We start from the raw sequence: 21,183 nt of genomic DNA, 5'->3' as shown, positions 1-21,183 counted from the left end.
TTTTTTGAGCCTTGCAGTTTGAAGAAGGTGCAGAAATATAGACCTAATTGACTTTGCTACTACAATTTTTAGACTGGCTTGGGACTTGTTTTCTTGTAGGAGTTGCGGACATGGGAAGAAGAGTTAAAACGAGCAGCAGTTCAGCAGAAGAACCATGAGGAACTACTCCGGCAACGAGAGCAGGAGTTGGCAGAGCGAGAAATTGATATTTTGGAAAGAGAACTCAACATAATCATCCACCAACTGTGCCAGGAAAAGCCCCGTGTGAGAAAGCGCATGGGCAAGTTCAGGAAAAATCGGCTCAAGTTGAAAGATGGCAATCACATTAGTCTTCCTTCTGGTGCGTTTAGCAAAGCAAATGAAGTAACTATTGCTTCCTTCCAGATTTATTTATTTATTTATTCATTCATTCATGAAGATATATTGTATGTGTGAATAATTATCTTATTAAAGTTAAAACACTCTTCAAGTCAAGCTTGACTTCTGATGACTTTGTAGGCCCAGCCATATTCTTTTCTTGGCAACAGTGTGAAAGTGGCAAGCCTTCTTCAGACTTCTTGGTCAAGCCTATAGCCCTAATATTTTTTGCTGGTCTCCCATTGAAGAACTAACAAGATCCAACTCTAGTTTTTGGGGATCAGCCAAGATCAGCTGGGTACTGCCGGCTGCTGTGTTACTTTTTTTAAAGAAAAAAAATCGGACTGTAAAGAAATCTTCTGTAATTTGGCAGGTTTCTAACTAAGGGATAAACCTTGATCACCAGGCAATAGGTAAGGTTAAGAAACCTTTTTCATACCTTTCCAAATTTATAAAAACTCAGTATCAATCTGAAATTGGGATAGGTTTGATCCACATAGAAGAGACAACTGTGTCTACCAATGCCTCAAACCAAAAATGTTATGGAATGTACATTTTTTTAAAAAAAAATCAGTACTGAAAGGTTCCTATTATCTAGCTTTATTTCCTCAAAAGGATCTGCTTTGCCCCAAAATAAAATCACATTCTGTAGAAAATTAAAAATGTTACTGACCTTTGTGACTTTTCAGCGGTAATTGGTGGGTCACAGAAAAAATCCGTTTCGTTAATCTCACTTCTGATTTTGGCCAAAATCAAAATAGACTGCCTCTGATTTGGTCCAAGTCCAATGGAGTGATTTTCCTGAGTGCTGAATTGAGCTGGAACAAAATCTTTAATTCTGAACATCCTTAATAAGCATTTGTGATATGGGGACTTGTACAAAATTAGCAGCATTTTTCCACCAAAGTAATGCTTCTCCTTCCTCTCTGCCGCACTGGCTTATTGAAGCTACAGCATGAGGTGAATTTTAATACATCATTCATCCCTGTATCTTCTAGAATAAGCACTACTTTACTGTTTCATTGCAACTCATCTGAGTGTGTAACATATTACACAGTAAGTTTGATACAGAAGACAAGGCTCTAACATAGTTTAATAATTGAAAAAATATATAATTTTAATGTATTTATCCTGAATGTATGTATGTATGTATGTATTCTCCCAACTATTAAAGATGCAGAAGCTCAATTATTTTGCTTTATCTTGATTTTCAGAGCAGCCTACTGTAGACAACCTTCTATGCAGATATGATAAGCTAATAATAAGGAGCAAATCTCCAATCTTTGTGGAGTAAATACTTAAACAGAGGCATTCAAGATGAAAAACAGACACCTGTAGATTTTTTTTCAAAAAATAAGATTCATTTATGTATAGGCCATTGACATCATAAGCCTGCATTTAATCTTATTTGCAGTCTTTTCAGTGAAAAGGGTTTTTTTTCCCTTTTTCTTGACAATGAATTGTTGAATTAAACTATTTTCTTCTATTGTAAAGGCTGGTCAAAGACCGTAATAAAGATATTCATTCATTCATTCATTCAGTTAATTAAAAGTATATAGTATCTTATTAAATAATCAGCAATGTTGCAGGATTAATACTAAATTCTCAACTGAAATTATACTAGTGCATTAGCAGACTGTATATATGAATGACACAGTATTGCACTGTATATCTTCTCAGTGTTGGCACTACTTCACTAATAACTGTATTTAATACATTTGCTGCCATAACAGATTTCCAGCACAAATTCACCGTGCAGGCATCTCCAACCATGGATAAAAGAAAAAACTTGATCAACAGCTGTGCCAGTCCTCCTGCCAGCCCTACGATCATTCCTAGGCTCAGGGCCATCCAGTGTAAGAAATTTTAATTGCAATTTATAAAAGATGTCCAGTGCCAATATGTAGTTCTGAGTTCCTATTTTAAATAAAGGCCATGTTGCTTTCTATATTGAGGACTTTTGTTTATGGGTAATCTTGATGGCACTGTTGTGATTCATTATAATTTGTTTTTTACAACTGATCGTTTGCTTGCATCTTTCTGCCATTTTATCCTTAATACTATGGACTTAAAAATAGATATGCATAGCTGTCACTTATTTTCTTACAGGACACAATACCTAAGTTATCTACAAGAGCTGCTATAGAGCTGTCTAGTTTTTGGCAGGACAGAAACAGTTATTTTGGTCTGTTTAGTTAAAAAAATTATACACATGTGCACACACACACACATACACACCATCTGTCATGTATAACCAATGCACATGGTGTATAAGAGTATAACTACAACATAAATATACTGTATATTGTAAAGTAAAACAATTATATAATGTAAATGGCAAAAATGAGAACTGCCATCATGAATCTCTAAACACTTAAGGCAAATACAACATTTATTAATATGAGTTAGAGCTGGAACATTTTATTTCTGGGATAAGAACATTCCAAAGTCCTTTCTCGTTGATGTCAGATAAATATTCAAAGATTGTAACATAGCCAGGAGTGCCGAGGGCAATCATTATGGTGGCCAAGCCGATCAGTATCTAAAAAGGTATTCTATTTTGTGTTTAGTCCTGTGTTGTATAACGCTTTATCGGTTTGCTGACCAAAAGCAAATTGGTAATCTATGCAACTCCTTTGACAGCAGTGTGATTTGGTGATGTTAAACACAGCACATAGTAACTTTGCTGCTGTACTATGTGCATTATTTTGCACTAGTTTTTACTTTCAGACCAAAAGACTACCCAAAGTCACTGGGAGTCAGGCGGCATATAAATTTAAATTGTTGTTGCTGTTGTTGTTGTTGTTGTTGTTGTTGTTTGGAGCAGTCTGACATTATAATTATGAAGTGTGAGTTTGCCAGGGTGAAGATTACTGAAGCTAAGTTATCCCGATCCAAGAACAGCCACAAGTAGTCTGTCAAACAAAGAGGCTGAACATGTTCTCCAATAGCAGCTTCCTACCTTCTAACAGTAGTGATTCTACAAGCATTCTCAAACCGCATATCCCATCAGAACAAGTAGGCTCCCTGTTTCTCAAACCCACGAAGCACACATCTATAAGACTTATATCTTAACCTAAATATAGTCTCTGCTTCTTATTCTGTCACTATGTTGTCCGACATTGGTCTATGATTTCCACAGTCTCTTTTAATGCAGATGTAACACAAATGTGTTTTGCTTTCTTAAAAAAATTTCCCCCATTCCAGTGCATCAGTTTCAAATAAAGGCATGGTTGATTGTCACAAGCGTGGAATAATCTTTCAGAGGTGGAGAGAGTGTCTTATTCAGCTTTTTTTCTGGCTGGTGCAGATGTATGTAAAGTTGTCTGGCCTTCAATCCAGAATAGAGACGATGTTATAATTCTCTTGAGGAAATAAAATATATTTACCATCCTTGGTTGTAGCTGGCCATGTTTGCAGCATTTTTCTTTTTTTTTTAAAAAGCAAACCAAGGCTTTTGACTGGAAGAGAATTTGAAGCTTCACCCCTGTTCCACTTGCAAAGCATAATAAATATGTTTGGGTATCTGTTCTCTATCAGTTCTTTCTCTCAACTTCCTGCAGCCATCTTTTGCTGCTTCTTTGTGTTATTTGATCCTAAGTTTTATTTGCCTGAGAAATATTTTCTCCTTCAATATACATCTCTGAAAGAAAGAAAGAAAGAGAGAGAGAGAGAAAGAGAGAACAAATGACTGACTTCCCCATTAAAGGTTTTTTCCCCAGCAAAGCTTGGTGAGAATATCTATGAAGAATTAAAATTCTGTGTTTGTAAATTTTCACAAAAGCCCTTCATCCTAGTTTATAATGTACAAAGGATTAGCTACTGCAATGTTGTTGCAAAATGTTTGCTATTTTCGTTCTCTAATCCTACCTTTCACCTTTAGTAACCCCTGGTGAAAGCAGCAAAACATGGGGACGCAGCTCTGTATTCCAGAAAGATGAGGAAGGAGAAGAAGAAAAAAGAGGCCAGAAGAAAAAGGGTCGGACATGGGGGCCGGGTTCACTTTGCAATAAGGAGCTAACTTCAAGCGAGGATGGGTGAGAAATGCATCTGCTACTGTGTCATGGATTTTCAATGTACAGTATGTGTGAATGTATGTGTGTGGGGATATATGTATGTATAGAGAGAGCCAGTTGGGTGCAAAGTTTAAGACATCAGTCTAGAAACCAGGAGACTGTGAGGTCTAATCCTGCTTTAGGCATGAAGCCAGTTGGGGGACCTTGGGCCGGTCACTCACTCTCAGCCCTAGGAAGGAGACAAGGGCAAACCACTTCTGAAAATCTTGCCAAGAAAAGTGCAGGGACTAGTCCAGGCAGTCACCAGGAGTCAGCACTGACTTGAAGGTACCCCCCAAAAAGGATGTGTATATGTATTTCTCTTGAGATAGGGAAACATGGAAATGTAACAGTTTGATCCTGTTGGGCCCGAGGAAGTGGACAGGGTCTTCCGGACTGTAAATGCCACCGCTTGCCAATTAGATCCATGCCCCTCCTGGCTGGTGGAGGCAGCTCGGGAGGGGACATGTGCGTGAGTCCAAGCGATGGTGAATTCATCCTTGGGGGAGGGAGTGTTTCCAACAACCTTTAAAGAGGCGCTGGTGCACCCTCTCCTCAAGAAACGATTGCTGGATCCCACTGTACTGGACAGTTTTAATCCTGTCTCCCACCTCCCCTTTTTAGGGAAGGTGGTTGAGAAAGTGGTGGCGTTGCAGCTCCAGAGGATTCTGGATGAAACAGATTATCTAGACTCCTTCCAGTCAGGTTTCAGGCCTGGATATGGGATGGAAACAGCACTGGTCGCACTTTTGGATGACGTCTAGCGGGAGCGGGATGGGGGCAGTGTACTCATCCTTGCTCTTCTTGACCTCTCAGTGGCTTTCGATACCATCAACCATGGTATCCTTTTGGGGCGGCGCAGTTTTGTGCTGGTTCACCTCCTTCCTCCAGGGCCGGTCCCAGTCGGTGGTGATAGGGAGTGAGAGATCAGGCTTACGGCCCCTCCTCTGCAGGGTGCCACAGGGTTCGGTACTCTCTCCACTTCTTTTTAACATCTACATGAAACCACTGGGTGAGATCATCCGTCACCATGGGGTGAGGTATTTTATAAAAATAATAAAGGTGGGATAATTAATAAATAAATAAATATGCTAAAGATACCCAACTATCAATATGCTGGTATGAATGTGCTGCTTCGGAGTCAATCAAGTGGCTGGTATGAATGTGTTTGCTGCTGCCAGGGGTTGGGGGGTGGGCAGGTGTCTATTGTGTTTTTATGATTTTTAATTCTGTAAGCTGCCCGGAGTCACCGTATGTGAGTTGGGCAGCCTTATAAATCTGTTTAACAAATAAATAATAAAATAAATAAACTATACATCTCCATCCTGTGCAACCTAAGTGATGCTGTGACCACCCTTTCTTGGTGCCTGAAGGCTGTGGGGGTCTGGATGGGGAACAACAGGCTTCAGATGAACCCTGGCAAGATGGAGTGGCTGTGGGTTGGGGGCTCCTCTCTATCCAGGAACTTAACCATCTCTAGTTCTGAATGGGGTTGCACTGCCCCAACAGACCCTGTGCGGAATCTGGGGGTCTTCCTGGACTCATGACTCCTGCTCAAAGAGCAGGTGGCAGCCGTGGCCAGGGGAGCCTTTGCCCAACTTCATGTTGTGCACCAGCTATGCCCTTTCCTGGATCAGGAGGCCCTCCGGTCAGTCACTCATGCCCTGGTCATCTCCTGTATAGACTATGCCTATGTAACACGCTCTACATGGGGCTACCCTTGAAGAGCATCCGGAAGCTACAGCTGGTCCAGAATGCGGCCATGCAAGCAGTTTTAGGAGCCCCAAGGATGGCACATATAACACCTTTGCTGCACGAGCTACATTGGGTGCCAGTCTGCTTCTGGGTTCAATTCAAGGTGTTGGTTATGACCTTTAAAGCCCTACATGGCATGGGTCCAGGTTACCTAAGGAACTGCCTCACCCCCATCACATCAACCCGTCCCACCCGGTCAGGCAGAGAGGGCATATTACAGACCCCATCCATGAGAGATTGTTGATTGGCAGGGTCCAGGAAGTGGGCCTTCTCTGCCGTGGCCCCCACCCTGTGGAATAAGTTACCCCCAGAGGTAAGGCAGGCCCCCTCTCTCCCAGCCTTCCAAAAGGGAGTGAAAACCTGGCTCTGCCACCTCGCTTGGGGCGGGAGGGGGAATAGTCAATCATGGGGGTGGTTGGCGCCTTGATAAGCCCCTGAGAAATCTTATTGAGACTGTTGTTTCTCTATCTTGGATTTTATATTTTATATTTATATTTATAGTTTTATGATGAATCTGTTTTTATAGAATTTTAATCTTTTATTATTTTAATCTGATCGTAAACTGCCCAGAGTCGCTTTGGTGAGATGGGCAGTGAAGAAATGTGAGGAATGAATGAATGAATGGCAGCTTGTGCAAAAAAAAAAAAGAAAAACTCTCCAAAGAATTTGAAAGACAGTTTGATATCCTTTAATTGGTAGCTGTAAAAAGTACCCCAAGAAACTCATGGTTTGAGTTTTCCCAAGTGAACCAGGTATCTTTTCATACAACCACCTGAATTGTTCTACAAATACAGTTTGGATTGTCTTTTTCAAATACAATATCCTTTATGTTTTTGATGGAAGGAAGGCTACTTAGAATATGCAATACTGTTCTGAAAAAGCATAATGTGAGGAAGATATGTTTTATGACAAACAATAAGTTTTAGTATATAAATATTTTCTTTGTACCCAATTTCAAGGAATTGGTTATTGGGCACTCTATTTCTTCTCCTGACTCTTTAAGCTTAGGAAAAGAGTTAGAGTAATCCTATCAGGCTGGGAAGAGCATATTTCCAGAAGAAGTAAAAGTAAAACTGCCCTTGGCTTTTCTGATTCAGGAAGAAACTTTCTAGTGCTAGAGGATCAGTGAGGCTGAAGCATATAGAAATGAGATGAATAGAGAGGGAAAAGAGAAGAGGTGTCTTTCTGCTCATTAAACCATAAGTGGTAGCAAGACATGAGCGTGTCCCTGTATTTAGAATATATAACCATCCATTCCAAGCAGATTATCTGCATTGTGTCAGTGGGATGAGCCAGAGGCATCCTCAGGAACTGACACGTTGGTCAAAATGGTGAAAATAGTCATGACACAGGCCTCACTCCTTTTATATGTGTGTGCTATTTGTTTGTTTGTTTGTTTGTTTATTTAAAGTTGGACTTCCCTTGATTCCAACCAACTCTGGGCAGCTGGCAGCATAAAAACAAACAACAGATTTCCAAAAGCATATAACAATAGATGGCAGAACATGTCAACAAGACAAACACATCCTACACCCACTAGAGCTTCCAGCTACCCTAGTCCAGTGCCTGGCAGCAGAGCCAAGTCCTTAAGGCCTTCCTGAATGCCACCAGCTCAGGGGATCTAAGGGGAAACCGCATTCCACAGAGCAGTGTCATGACATGCATGTGAAAGCTTGGAGCTAGTGATGCAGTGATACAAGTGTGGCATTCACCATTTGCCTGTCTCCTTATGACCCCTCGGATGCATTTTGATTTATTGTTATTTCTAAGAACCTGTAGTAACTTGTAATGAGTTGACTGGGATTGTGCTGAAGCCTGATAGATAATATTCTAGGAAACTAGAGGAAAGACTGAACTGTTTTCTAGCATCCTTTAGTGAGTAGTTTGATGATTATTGTGGAATGCCAGTCATTTTTGACATGTAAGCTGATTTGGCTGCTCAGTTAGATAGGTGCTATCTGTTAATTTGCATTTTAATGGTGTCTTAAAAATATTTTTAATTATCTTTTTAACTATTTTATTTTTTAAATCTTGTTAGTGACCATAAGTGCACTTCTTTAGTGAAAAGGCAGATAATAAATTCAGTAAATAAGCATTTAAGTTATTTAGTCCATTTTCCCTGTCAACAAAGCTGTATTGATCTTTGATACATTAATTTTCAGATGCATGCTCTTCATTGCATCATATAATCTTTCAGATTCTCAGCCAACAACATGACTTCATTTTCATAAAAAAGTACAGGCACATTTATGTCCCAACCAACACAACTCTAGCATTAACACAAATTTTCCTGATTCATTCATCCATTAATCTATGAATACGTTAAATAATCAGAGGGATATCACATGCCCTTGTTTTACTCCCCACTCAATATTGAGATGTTCATTAAGCATTCCATTTATTCTGATGCATGTTTTACTTTCATCATATACTATTCTTATTGCATTCAACAATCTACCTTAAACTCCACATTCACACAAAATGTTCCATCATTTAAGCCTTTTCACTTTATCTTATTCTTTCTCTACATCTGCAAATGTATAACAACATTTCTTTCTCACATTTAGCCTAATGCCACTCTTTTTTGTCCCAGGTAGACTTTTTAATTTGTTTAGGCATTCCAAAATCTTAAATAGCTATCATCATCATCATCATCATCATCATCATCATCGGTTGAGTAAAATAAATAAGGATTAAATTGGGTTTTTATTAACAAATGAATTATGTTGAAGTTCTGTCTATGGCTTTGTATTATTTTATTGTTGAATTTTACTAATCTTTTTTTCCTTATAACTGTGGATTGCTCTAGGGGCTTACTCTGAAGATAATCTCATATGTTTAAATAGATAACTGAGGTGAATTTCTTCATTTTTAATGTATAATCTATAAAGTGTCAAGTAATTTTAATGTTTAATTTATAGAGTGTCAAGTAATAAAAATGGACAGAAGGAAGCAAGCAAGCTCCTGCATTTATACTTTTTTTTCTTCTCCATATTTTAGCCTAAAGTCCCTGGCAGATGGCGCTAGACAGTGGTCATCTAGTGCTCCAAATCTTGGAAAATTCCAGCGAACAATAGTCCCTTTTCCTGGATTTGCAAGTCTAATAGAGATGGGTAAAGTACATGTTAAATGAAATGTATCAAATGAATAGCATGTTGGTTTATTTCATCATTCATGATAAAGAAACAAAAGCCTCCCAAATATCTCTCTATATAATGATTTTTTTTTTAAGAATCCCCATAACAAGTTTGTTTACCTCACTGACCAAATTGGGACATATTTATCTCCCCCGTTCCCCCAGAACTGTCACATTAGTTAGAAATTTGGGGTCCTTGGTAAAGATACTTGAACAAAGATCTTAATACAGAATAAATGATCCAAAACATCCTACTGGCTTTTAAGGAAAGCCTCTGAATTGTGCACAGAAACTAAACTGATAGCAAATGAAGCTTTTCAAGATGGCAGCATGTGATTTCAAAGGCTAGTTCTCTTTTGCAGCTCAGTGGCTATATTTTAGTGACAAACCTGTGCATATTATGTTAAATCAAATCTGGACTTTACCAACATATGGTTCATTATTATTATGATTTATTTTCACAATATGTAGCCAAAACAACAGGTCCAGTGTGTTCCTAGCCTCCCACGACAAATTTGGATCAATTAGCACTACATATTATAGTTCCGATTCATTATGGGGAATTCAGCCTTATCCAGAACAGGTTGAATATCACTTCTGTCTTAGATAATCACCTGCAAAATACAACTTTCTTAGAACTGTATCTTTTAAAAAAACATTTGAGCTAGTGTTGCATACGAAAGAATAGATGATTGTAAAATCAAAAGTAGCCTTTTGCAGCACTTCCTTGAACAAAGGGACAGAGTTTCAATATTCTGTATTGTATTAAAATTGAAACTCAATTTTCTATTGTATTACTGTGTTTCAAGAGGCACAAACATGGCAAAGTTTACTAATATGTATTTATAATTTAATGTTAAAAGGCTATTTTGTGTGTGCATCTGTATTTCAGACAATGAAGACAATGATTCTTTGAATGATAGAGAGAGCAAGGTGCAGCAATCCCCTGGATTGAACCAATCATATCTCTGCATCCCATTTCAGAAGAATGATGACTGGGATGCCCAGTCCAGTGATCCTAATGAAGAGACTACTCCTGTGAACTCTTCCACAAGCACTCCTCAGGTCACTCCCACCAACAGCCTCAAACGTGGGGGCCCCCAGTATAAACAGTGTCAGCTGGCCTTTCTAGGCTGTGGAGCTGTGCTGGCTGCTGCTGGCCTAGGCTTTGATCTCTTGGAGGCAGGCAAGTGCCAGCTGCTAACCCAGGAAGATCAGGACATGTCCAAGGAAGAGAAGAAGAAACGTGAAAGCATCTTCCAACGGGCTGGTCTCTCTCGGAGGAGTACAAGCCCACCTTCAAGGAAAATCTTCAAGAAAGAAGAACCCACATTCTTGTTGGGCGAGCCATCCAGTTCTCTGACTCTACTCTCTTTGTCTTCAATTTCTGAATGTAACTCCACCCGTTCCTTACTTCATTCAGACAGTGATGAAATTGTGGTATATGAGATGCCTGTTAGTCCTGTGACAGTGAAGGCTCCCTTACCAATCGTTAGTAACCCACTAGTTAATATCCGAGTTGAGAAATTCAAACAGGATCCTAACCAGTCCTTGACACCTACACATGTGACTATTTCTTCTGAAGCCCAGCAACAGAAGCATAGGCGCACTCCCTCTGATGGTGCCATAAAACTGGCTGATCTTGTTTCCAACGGAAATTCTTCCAGTAATTCTCCAACAGGAGTGCTGGGAGCAGGTAGGTTTTCCTTCTTCATGTTTATATTCCATACAAAGTGAGAACATAAAAGTCCTTGCCACTGCATTTCTCTTGCTGCAATAGAAACTGGGGTTATTGGTTCTGAAATAAGATTAAAGGACAAAAATAAGCTATTTTGATGCAGGCAGACTGAGCAGTAGAGAAGACTCTCAGAGGTGCTGAAGGAAAGAAGGGAATTTCTGTCTGTTTTCATCTTTCCTCATACATGCAACTTTATCCTTTTCTTGTAGTTTCCGGTTCTAGCTTCCTATTTTGCTTCCGTTTAGTATGACTTTACTTCTTGCACACGTTTTCCTACGCTTTAAAAGGAAACCCTACACCTACTCTTCTATTATTCTATCTCTTCTTTAGTGTTCCCAGTGCTTTCTTCTACTCAAGATTGCTTCTTTATTTTCCTGAAATCTACTTCCTGCCAAAAGATAAAATTCTCTTGTGAATTAACCGTACTTAGCTAATATAACTAAGAAGTGGCACTAAAATTACTCAGATTATTTTATCAGTTATGATGAATGTGCGTATATTTTATTGTGGCAGAAAGATATTTTTTTTGGCTTCTTAGTATATTGTCTTTAAAGCAAATAATGAATTATTGGACCCCTTGGGGTTACCCACAATTTTGTTTAAATCTCAAGGGAGCCATTTCATTCTTTGGCACAACTAGAATGTAAAAATCTCAAAGTTGCTTGCTTGTTTGGAATTTATTATGGCTGATTAGTTTAGCAAAGATTTGTTCTCCCCAAATAATAATAATAATAATAATAATAATAATAATAATAATTCTGTGCCAGTACTGAACATGACAGCATTTTTAACTTACAATTTTTAACGTTGCAAATATAGATATGTAGATATTTAGAAGGTTCATAGCCATGCCCATACAAACAATACTGTGTTACCCTAGTTTTGCCCATTTTCTTAATATATATTAAAATACATATTACAATAAAACACAAGGGTTATGATAAAATCAAAACTTCATCTTCTCAGAAAATACTATTTTTTTCTATTTGAAAGCTATAGCTATCAGTTTGCTGTTTCACTGCATAAAATTTGTATCATAACTTAGTTATATTTTGAGGATATTTGGGGTATATTACTAAGGAAGCGGGAAAATTCTCTCTCCTTTTCAGGAGAGATGGGTGGTGATAGAAATTTGAAATATAAATAAATAAAATTGTATAATTCCTGTATTTAAGGAATAAATAAGCATGCTATTAACTTCAGTGTTGATACTAATTTTAAAAATATTTTAAAATTAATTACAGTTGCAGTTGAAATAGCTCTTTTGTTTTTGTTCTGAAGAGTTCATCAGCTCTTTGATATATGGTCTGGATTTAATCAGTTTAGGGGGGGAAAGTCCTGTTTCTACAACTGAGAGAGATCCCAAGCTAAATCTCTTCGATTTCTTTGTTGTCTTTTTTTAAAGTGATTTATTTTAGTTATTCGATTCAAAACTACATCAATATGCTACATTTTAGGGCTGTATATGAGAAGGTGTTTCAGAGGGCCTGAGGGCACTCAGGTAGCACCTGTTGGCTATGCCTTACCGTAATAATGCCATTTCCCAGGCCTTGTTTCTGCAGCTGCAAAGCAGTCCCAGGAAAAGACATATTTGATTTAAGGTATTGCCACCCAGTGCTACATGAGGGCCTTTCCAAAGCACTTTCCCCCCTTCTGAATCTTCACAGTCTTATTGTGGATGCTAAATAATGCATGATAGAATCACTACTATTTATATAACCTGTATCCTACTGAATTCTAATATAAATAAAATGCAAATAAATACTAATAACAAATACAATTAATTATTCTCTTAAAAACCTGTGTCACTTTCCAGCTATAATTAAACAATTTAAACTTCAAGAGACCCATAGGCTAATTATAGATAGACACTGTATCTTTGTTTTGGGGAAGTCTCATTACTGTGAAATTATTTTAAAAGTTGAGCTTCAGAGCAAAAGCTCCATCTTCTAATCATAAAACCTGCATGCTACCCTGAAATCTAGATGCAGTATCTGGAGATAGTAAGAATTAAGGAGATAAATGTCACTTTTTTGGGGGGGGGGCTTTAGGTTGCTTTTGTTAAAGTTAAAGCAGTGGCTAATCTCTGCAAAGTTGTAGCCAAAGAAATGTTTTATATCTTCACAAATAAAATTTGTCCCAAACAGTTCTAAAGCAGTGAGGCAAATTTAGGCTCATAAAAGGAGACTTCCATTTTTATCTAAAACAATAATAGAACCTCTTCCTTTTAAATGTAGATGTGCAGTTCTTTGACTTTCCCACCCATAAAACTGGTTTTAGAGTTTAGCACTAAGTTGTCAGTATCAGAAAGATAATCCCAGCAAAGGAGACACAGAACTGCATGATGGGGATATGGCAAGCTTATGACTGGTCACTGTGTTCTTACACTTGCATTTGCCATACAGATTTGCAGGGATCAGCATGACGATCACTGCAGCTGCTGTGTGAACTGATCATTCCTCTGTCTAATACACACTTTATTTACTAAATGATCCCAGTGCCTCATTTCATCAGTCTATCTAACTGGTTGGTTTCTCTGTCTTCTCTCTCTCTCCCCCTTCCTTTCTTCTGTTTGTGATTTTTTTTTCCTGGTGAGAGAATAGGTATAATAAAAACTCCCAGTCCAAGTCAGGGTCCAAATGAAGTCCCTCGTCTGCCAGATCCCAACCTCATCTTCCCTCCAACCCCCAGGCGTTATAGTGCTCAACAGGATTCCATGCTGGAGAGACCCAAGACCTTGGAATTCCTACCTAGGCCACGCCCTTCCGCTAACAGGCAGCGAGTTGATCCCTGGTGGTTTGTATCCCCAAGTAAGGGTAGGGGTGAATCCTCCGCTAATAGCTCCAGTACTGAAACTCCCAGTAATCTGGATTCCTGCTTTGCCAGCAGTAGCAGCACTGTGGAAGAGCAGTCCACACTGCTTTCTTTTCATGCCAGACTGCCTGAAGAGGAGCGGACACTACTGGACATGGATGTCGAAGGCCAGAGTCAGGACAGCACAGTGCCGCTATGCAGAACAGAACTCAGAACGCATAAACCTGCAACGTATGAACTCAAACAAGAATTTTGGTCCTAGCATGAAATCCACAAGGGGCTGGTAAGCTCCTTTTCACTTCAGTTCTACTTCTTGCACTAAGAATGCACTTTCAAGACAGGAAAAGTAGGAAGTCGGTGCTGAGGCCATTTCACATTTCTTGGTCCACTACAGAACCGGCACTGGGGAACCCAGTTTTTTATAGCTGCGTGTGGCTAAGCTACACAGAGTTGCTGACCCTTTGTCTGGAGTTTCTTGTAGTCCTCCTTGTCTCTTCATTACAGTGTTAAACTGCAACAAGCAATGCGATATATCTAAGCCTCTGTTCTTGATCTTCAAGAATACAATGGTAACTTGCAAAAATAGACATCAGTGTTTACACACTGTTAGACTGCAGGAAATTATGTAAAAGTGTGCCTGCACCAGCACTCTTGTCACACTTCATGTTGCTTTGCTCTCTTAATGCTCTAAACCAGTGTTTCCCAACCTTGGCAACTTTAAGCTGTATAGACTTCAATTCCCAGAATTCCCCAGCCAGCATGCTGGCTGGGGTATTCTGGGAGTTGAAGTCCATACAACTTAAAGTTGCCAAGGTTGGGAAACACTGTTCTAAACTAACTTTTGCTTCTTTTTCTCCTCCTTTTTCTCCTCCTCCTCCTCCTCCTCTATACGCATATGACCCTTCTTTTGAGTCTGAATATTGTGGATGTGGGGGATTCTGGGCTATCTGCAGGAAGCCAATATTTTGTCAAGATTACAAAATGTATGTTTTGAGCTCTGCCCCCTTACATATTTGCATGCAGTATAACTCATGTACAAAAGGGGCAAAGTTTGCATTTCAAAGTCATGGTACAGCTTTTATCATTTGCCCCCCTTGACCCCCACTACTGACTCTGGGGGATTGGTTCTTCATAAATACTGAACTTGCCAAAAGCACTCATTCAACTGTATTTAATTATTTCTGTTGAGAGGTAGAGAGCCTTGAGTTTCAGAGTTGCCTATTTTATAGCTCCTGGAGTCAGGTGTTTTGGGTAAATGGATGCAGGGTTACACAGGGCAGATTCACCAGTGGGGTATATGTAGCAGGGAGGCTCTGATAGTGAAAGTGGAAGAATGGGACACCAGTCATGGCCCAATCATGGAAAAACACTTTTACCTCTCCAAAATTACAGAAGGCTGTATTGCAATTAGAAAGTAATATAATCAGTGAGAAATCATGTATAGAATCCCGCATTCCGTGCACAAATTTTGGCAATATTTTCCATGAAAAAGTTGCTAACTGAATATGCCCTTTTTTCACCTAATCTTCTGATTAGGAGTCTAAAGTTTTTGATATCAGTTGGCTAGCCATGTAAGGCAAGCAACATGCATGGATCTCCTGTTCCCATATTGTTCTACAAGTGAGTCTATTTCTCACTTTTTAATTTCAGCTGCTGCAATATACGGTTTTTAACAAGATCTGGAAAAACTATAACTCCTCCTATACTCTTAGGTTATAGTTCATGTAACTTCAGTTTCTGGGATGTTTTCTCTCTGTTGTAACTATTTTGATTTGGGCTTTGTTTTGTTTTTTATAATAAGTGGCTACAGTTCCTTACTTTGAACCATAAGCTGGCTACTTGTGAAGAATGTTATACAATTTTTGGCACCATTGATGCCTAAAAACTAAACATGAATTCTGACAATTCAGGTTTAACTTTGCTTGTGCCACCAGCTTCTTGTATGACATTGGGCAAATCAGTTTGCCATATGTGCCTCAGTTTCTCCATCTGTACTAATAGCTACCTCATGCAACAGAAGTGTAGACTTACTGTGCAAGTGGGAACTTATGCCCTTGATAGAAGTAGACAATAAACTTTACATTAAGAAAAGTTACATATGATGAAAAAGCTCTCTCTTTGTTATAAAATATAGGCTAGGTAAATCTTGAACTAGTTCCATATCAGTTTATTCATCTAGCTGGGCCTAGAGAATACAGTCTTAACAATCAGCATGGAAAAGCACTTGCACACTTATGTAGTCTGGTGCAATGGCTTATATCTTGCCAGGATCAAATGCTGCTGTTTGGTATGCCTAGCATTTCACCTCTGTATTGTTCCAGTTATAAGCATTGGCAAGTCTAGGCTAGACAGTTCCTAAGCTGCTGCTGGTGGTTTGGCTTTGCTTTCATCATAATCATATTTGGTCTTGTCTCAGTTCCATTTTTTAAACAAATGAAAGTGATTTTGTATGGCCTTAATGAAGTAGGTACTATAGAGCAATTGGAACTTTGGGGACATGCTAGGATGCAGATTATCAGGGCTGTGCAAAATCACGTTGAGGGACATTTCATGAAGTGACTGAAACACCCTCCAGATTCACTGCTCAGAATGTCTAGATGTTGCATCCTGTTGAAGTCCCAGTGCAGCCATTTTGAGAAACTCCCCAAATTGTCTGAGTATGCATGTGGGACTGTTGCTGAAACAAACTGAACGGTTCATAAACCCTTAGGAGCTCCAAGCTCTTGAACTGCATGATTAACATTATAGTTCACATTGCAAAAATTGATTCTAAGAATACCAAACCTACCAAATGGCAGGTATTCCCAAATTTCATGTTTATTATTTCATGTATTGATTTATTTGAATTCCACTTTTCCTCCAAGAACCTCATGGCAATGAACAATGTCCTCCACCATTCCATCCACCATATCTTTGCAACAATGGATAGTGGGACTTATCAAAGATCTCTTAGTGAGATTTATATATCTAAATTAGATTTAAACCTGGGCTTCCCCCCATTCTAGTTCATCATTCAAACAGTATGCTACAACATATTAATGAGCAGAGAAAGATTCTAGGAAAGAAGCACTCAGATTCCCACAGTGGCTCGTATGCTTCATTCTTACCTACAGTATATGTAAAACCAGTGGATTTCAATGAGACAAGTGCACATAGAACTGTAGCCTGTGAAGGCAAAGAATCCAGAAGGAGATTCTATTACTAAAGTTGAAGTACTTTCAAAAATCCAACTCCCATACCTACCTCCAACCAATATCTCATAAGAAATACTGTACCATCAGCTTTTCAGTGCTTCAACACAATAGTAAGATATGTATTTCCCCAATTCCACCATGTATTGCACTTTGCTAGGGAAAAATTCCAAAATTATTTGCACATCTTTTGCTTATAAATATGCAAATTATTAATGCCTATTTTTTCAGGTCAGGAGTAGACTTGTTATCCAGATGTCCACTGGAAGAAAATACTATATGTTGGCTAGAGAGAACTGTTCACATATGCATCCTTCTTTACAAAGAACTGGGATTCTTGGCATCACAAACTAGCTAAAATATGGCTTGTCACAACATGTTAAAGCTGATATTTTGTATCATGATTGGCTCATGGGGGAACAGATGGGAACATAGGCTTTCCATGTTTTCCAAATGAATCTTTCATATTCTTCCATACACATGAGCAAACTGTTCTTCTGTGAGGACAGAGTGTGGTCATCTTATTACCCTATAAAATAGCATACTTTTAGCACACTGTAAGTACCAATATTCTTTAAATGTTTGTATGCTTTCCATATCTGAGATTAAATGTTTCTAATAGATATACTTTGATTGTTTATCTGTGCCATCACACCTTTACTCATTTATGCAATGGGTTGATCTTGGCTTTATTTCTTAACTTTTTTTTCAAGAGCTGAGTAGAGGTGCTCATCCTTGCTGTCAATGCATTGAAAAAGTTAGGCTCTTCCCCACAAGGATGGGGGTGGTGGTGGATGGATGGATATATATCAATCCATGATATATTGATATATATCAATCAATCAATCAATCAATCAATCAATCATACATACCAGGTTGGTAGGTACAGTTTTGGAGATTGCTGTGCACAGTTGCAGACCCTGTATATTGATTGTGCATTTGACAACTTCAAAAATAATTACAAGTAAGTAATCTGTTTCTTCTTTTATATCTTGCCACAATTAACTGTACGTAATGTGGGGGGTGGGGGTGGGCAAGGATGCTTATTAAATCAACTCTCTTCAGTCCATATCTGCTGGAATTTAGAACTGTCGTTGGGCCAAAACCTACCTGCTATAGTCATAATTAGCCTTCCCTGGATCTTTTTTTCTCTTAACTGGATGTGATTCGATCTTATTGAAAGATTGTGCTCATGTGGAATAATTGTACATGCTTGATGTATTTCACAGGTTAGCTCCTGTGGTCTTGCATGCCCTGGTGTAGAATGCTGCCATTTTAGGTTGATGTTAGTTTAGGTACTCAGAACAAATGAGTATGTTTTGTATGGCAACTTGTAGAGGAAGTTGGATTCTTGGTTTATTCTGATTCAGTCTGGCATGATAAAATCTGTTGGGGCTTCCGTCCCAATTACTATGTTTGTTAAAATCTTACTGTAAAGGCAGTAGTACAGGAAGGTATGTTTTTGTCCCAAATTCATGTTACAGTTTTTGTATGCTAAATACTCTGTGTTCTTCATTTTGTGATAGTGCTTAAGTAATGTGGAAGTTTGCCTTTTTGCTTGTGCTCAGCAGCAAGTTAGAAAAAGGGAGGGAGAGTAATTTTATTTTTTTTAAAAGGCTTTTGTTACAGCCTATTGCCTCTGGAGTTTGAAACTAATGACATCAGTGACTGGTTAGTTTCACTGTTGCTAATACACCAACAGGTTACATTTGGTGCAATTTATTGTATTTTGGGTTTTGTCAATGTATTATGTGTATATCTTTATTATGTTTTAATTTATTTTATGCCAGAGAACAAATTTAAAATTGAATAAGCTGATTTCCTTTTCGCTTTTTTTCCCCTGGATGTATTGGGAAAAAAAAAAGTAAACCAAGGATGCCAAGCAGGCTTGGTTCAATGGCTAAGATTACCATTGTATTACAGTGTAATGCTATTCTAGGCCTTGTCTCAACATTAGAGCACACATACTTGAATAAAATGGTTAAACATTAATTGTACTGTGATATTTTCGTTTTTTCACAAAACGTTGTTTAGAAATATTGAAAAAATGTGCTATTATATGAACTAATAAACTAATCATTTTCTGTCATAAAAGACTATAAAATATGAACCTAAATCTGTTCACAGAGATTTGAACAAGATAAAGATTATATTGTTCTGAGTTCTGTCAATATAGGTAACTTCTGAAAAACAGCTTCCCTTCAGTATTCAGTGAATCTACATCTTTCTGCTAATTGTTTTCTCAATCTTACTGAGCATAAGGGACTGAATTATTTTAGGAATATTTAAATAACCAGATTTAAATAATAATTAGTTATTTAACAGTTAGTTAAAGCTTACTATTTTGCGACCAAATAGAGTTCTATAATACAGCTAGTTAGATCTTTGTTATGGTCACTGACCAGAATTCTGCAAGGTAATAAAGCAATTAAACAGTTTCTATATCAAATATTCTTTTAAAAACACCATAGAATTGTAACTAGATCAGTGAGGCAATCAAGGTATGTTGGGTTTTACAAACTGTAAAATGAAGTTTTGCCACACTCAAGGAAGTGGAATTGTACTTGACCAACAGAAGTAGCTGTCTGTAAAATAAATCAGAATTTTCTGGGTACTTCACAAAGCAGGGAATTATGAAGCAGGCCCTTGCATTCTCACAGCATACTCAGAAACTGTGGCTATAGAACTATGTGACTGGCACTGCAAACTGACTGACTTAAAAATTACGACATTTCTATTTGGTTCTTGTAGACATGCAGAGATTCTGAGTAAAAATACAGTAGTTGAAAAAAAAACATTTCATAGTATACATAGTCAAATAATGGAGTTCATTGCCACACGCTGTAGTGATAGCCACCAACTATTACAGCTCTAAAAGAATATTAAGCAAATTCATACAATATAAGATTATCGATTACTTATTTTATATACTGGTTGCTGGAAAATGCATAAAGAATGCAACTATTTGTAAGCAGTGCTGGGACAATCTTGTTTTGAAGCTGGCATTTTCCTTTTTAAATGAATAAAGTTTTATTACAACTCATATGCCCTGCTTATGGGCTCCTCCTAGACATCTTCCATAACCAACACTTTGTCCAGGTAGATTCGCCCTGGCTGGAGATTTTTCAGGCAAGGTCTGAATGGCTGCCTCATGGATGAGTTAGTGGATTCCAGCACTTAGATGTTGGGCCTGGTCCAGTGATGCTCTTCTATTCTGTAAGGAGAGTTAGGGAAGTAGGACTTCATAATATGTCCAGAGCTAAGAACCAAAGGCCAAGAACCTTTCAGGTCTCAAGAACCTACCTTCCTTCTTCTCTCTCTCCCTCCCTCCCTCCCTTTTTTGATTGGATTTGATTGATATGGCCACCCATCTTGTGACACACAACTCTGGGCAGCTAACATGGTAGGAGTGGCAAAAAAAAAAAAGCTCACTGTAATGGTGTGTGGGAATGACCTTGGGAGACAGGGCAAAGAGACGCAGCCAAGGAAGCAATTAGATAAATGGCAGCTGTGCCCACAGGTTATTGTACTGCCATTGCAGGTTGAGGCAGATTCTGTCCCAGCTGAATTTATCATGGCATTCTGCAAATTGGTAAACTGTGCATCTCCCTGCTGCTGGTGTTGCAACAATGCTGCTGCTAGATCTTGGCAGATAGTATAGCCCCTGGGGATCGGAGGCCATTCCTAAAATTCCTCTCTTTGGAAGTGAGTATGAGACTTGCAAGATTGATGTCAGCCTCACGAGGTAAACCAAACAGGAAACATGACCAGAGGAGCTAATTCTACTTTATTGTAATGCTACATTAACAGAATCTTGCAAATCTGAAAGTACATCTCTCCCTGCATCCCCTTTGCAGCCCAAGAAACTAGGAAGAGTCTCTTCTGAGCCTCTTGCCATGCCCACATTCCTGCTGCAAGTATCTGACCATTCCCTTAGCTGTGTCTCTTTGCCATGTCTCCCATGGTCATTCCCACATACCATTACACTCACTTTCTTAGTTCTAGACAGAATCTCCTGGCTACTTCCATTTTGCACTGACATCTGCTTCCACAGCCACTCTCCACATTTTTAATGTGTACTTTTTGTTCCTGATTTTCTTGTCTGAGAATGTTTTTAGCTACTTTAAGCAGCTTTAA

At 38.6% G+C, this 21,183-nt stretch overlaps 1 protein-coding gene across 1 annotated transcript in view; it reads left to right on the top strand.

Moving 5' to 3' along the window:
• MAP3K9 (mitogen-activated protein kinase kinase kinase 9) overlaps window positions 1-19,038 on the top strand; it is a 40,620-nt gene extending 21,582 nt beyond the window's left edge. The window contains exons 6-11 of the mRNA XM_063318261.1: window positions 100-340; window positions 2,091-2,213; window positions 4,241-4,394; window positions 9,168-9,280; window positions 10,196-10,999; window positions 13,645-19,038. Coding sequence (XP_063174331.1) covers window positions 100-340; window positions 2,091-2,213; window positions 4,241-4,394; window positions 9,168-9,280; window positions 10,196-10,999; window positions 13,645-14,117 — 1,908 coding nt within the window. The 3' untranslated portion in view covers window positions 14,118-19,038. The remainder of the gene's footprint in view (window positions 1-99; window positions 341-2,090; window positions 2,214-4,240; window positions 4,395-9,167; window positions 9,281-10,195; window positions 11,000-13,644) is intronic.
• Window positions 19,039-21,183: the final 2,145 nt, after the last annotated feature.

The sequence above is a fragment of the Candoia aspera genome, chromosome 1, assembly GCF_035149785.1.
Source record: "Candoia aspera isolate rCanAsp1 chromosome 1, rCanAsp1.hap2, whole genome shotgun sequence".
Classification (NCBI taxonomy): domain Eukaryota; kingdom Metazoa; phylum Chordata; class Lepidosauria; order Squamata; family Boidae; genus Candoia; species Candoia aspera.
This window is presented reverse-complemented; position numbering and strand designations above follow the sequence as displayed.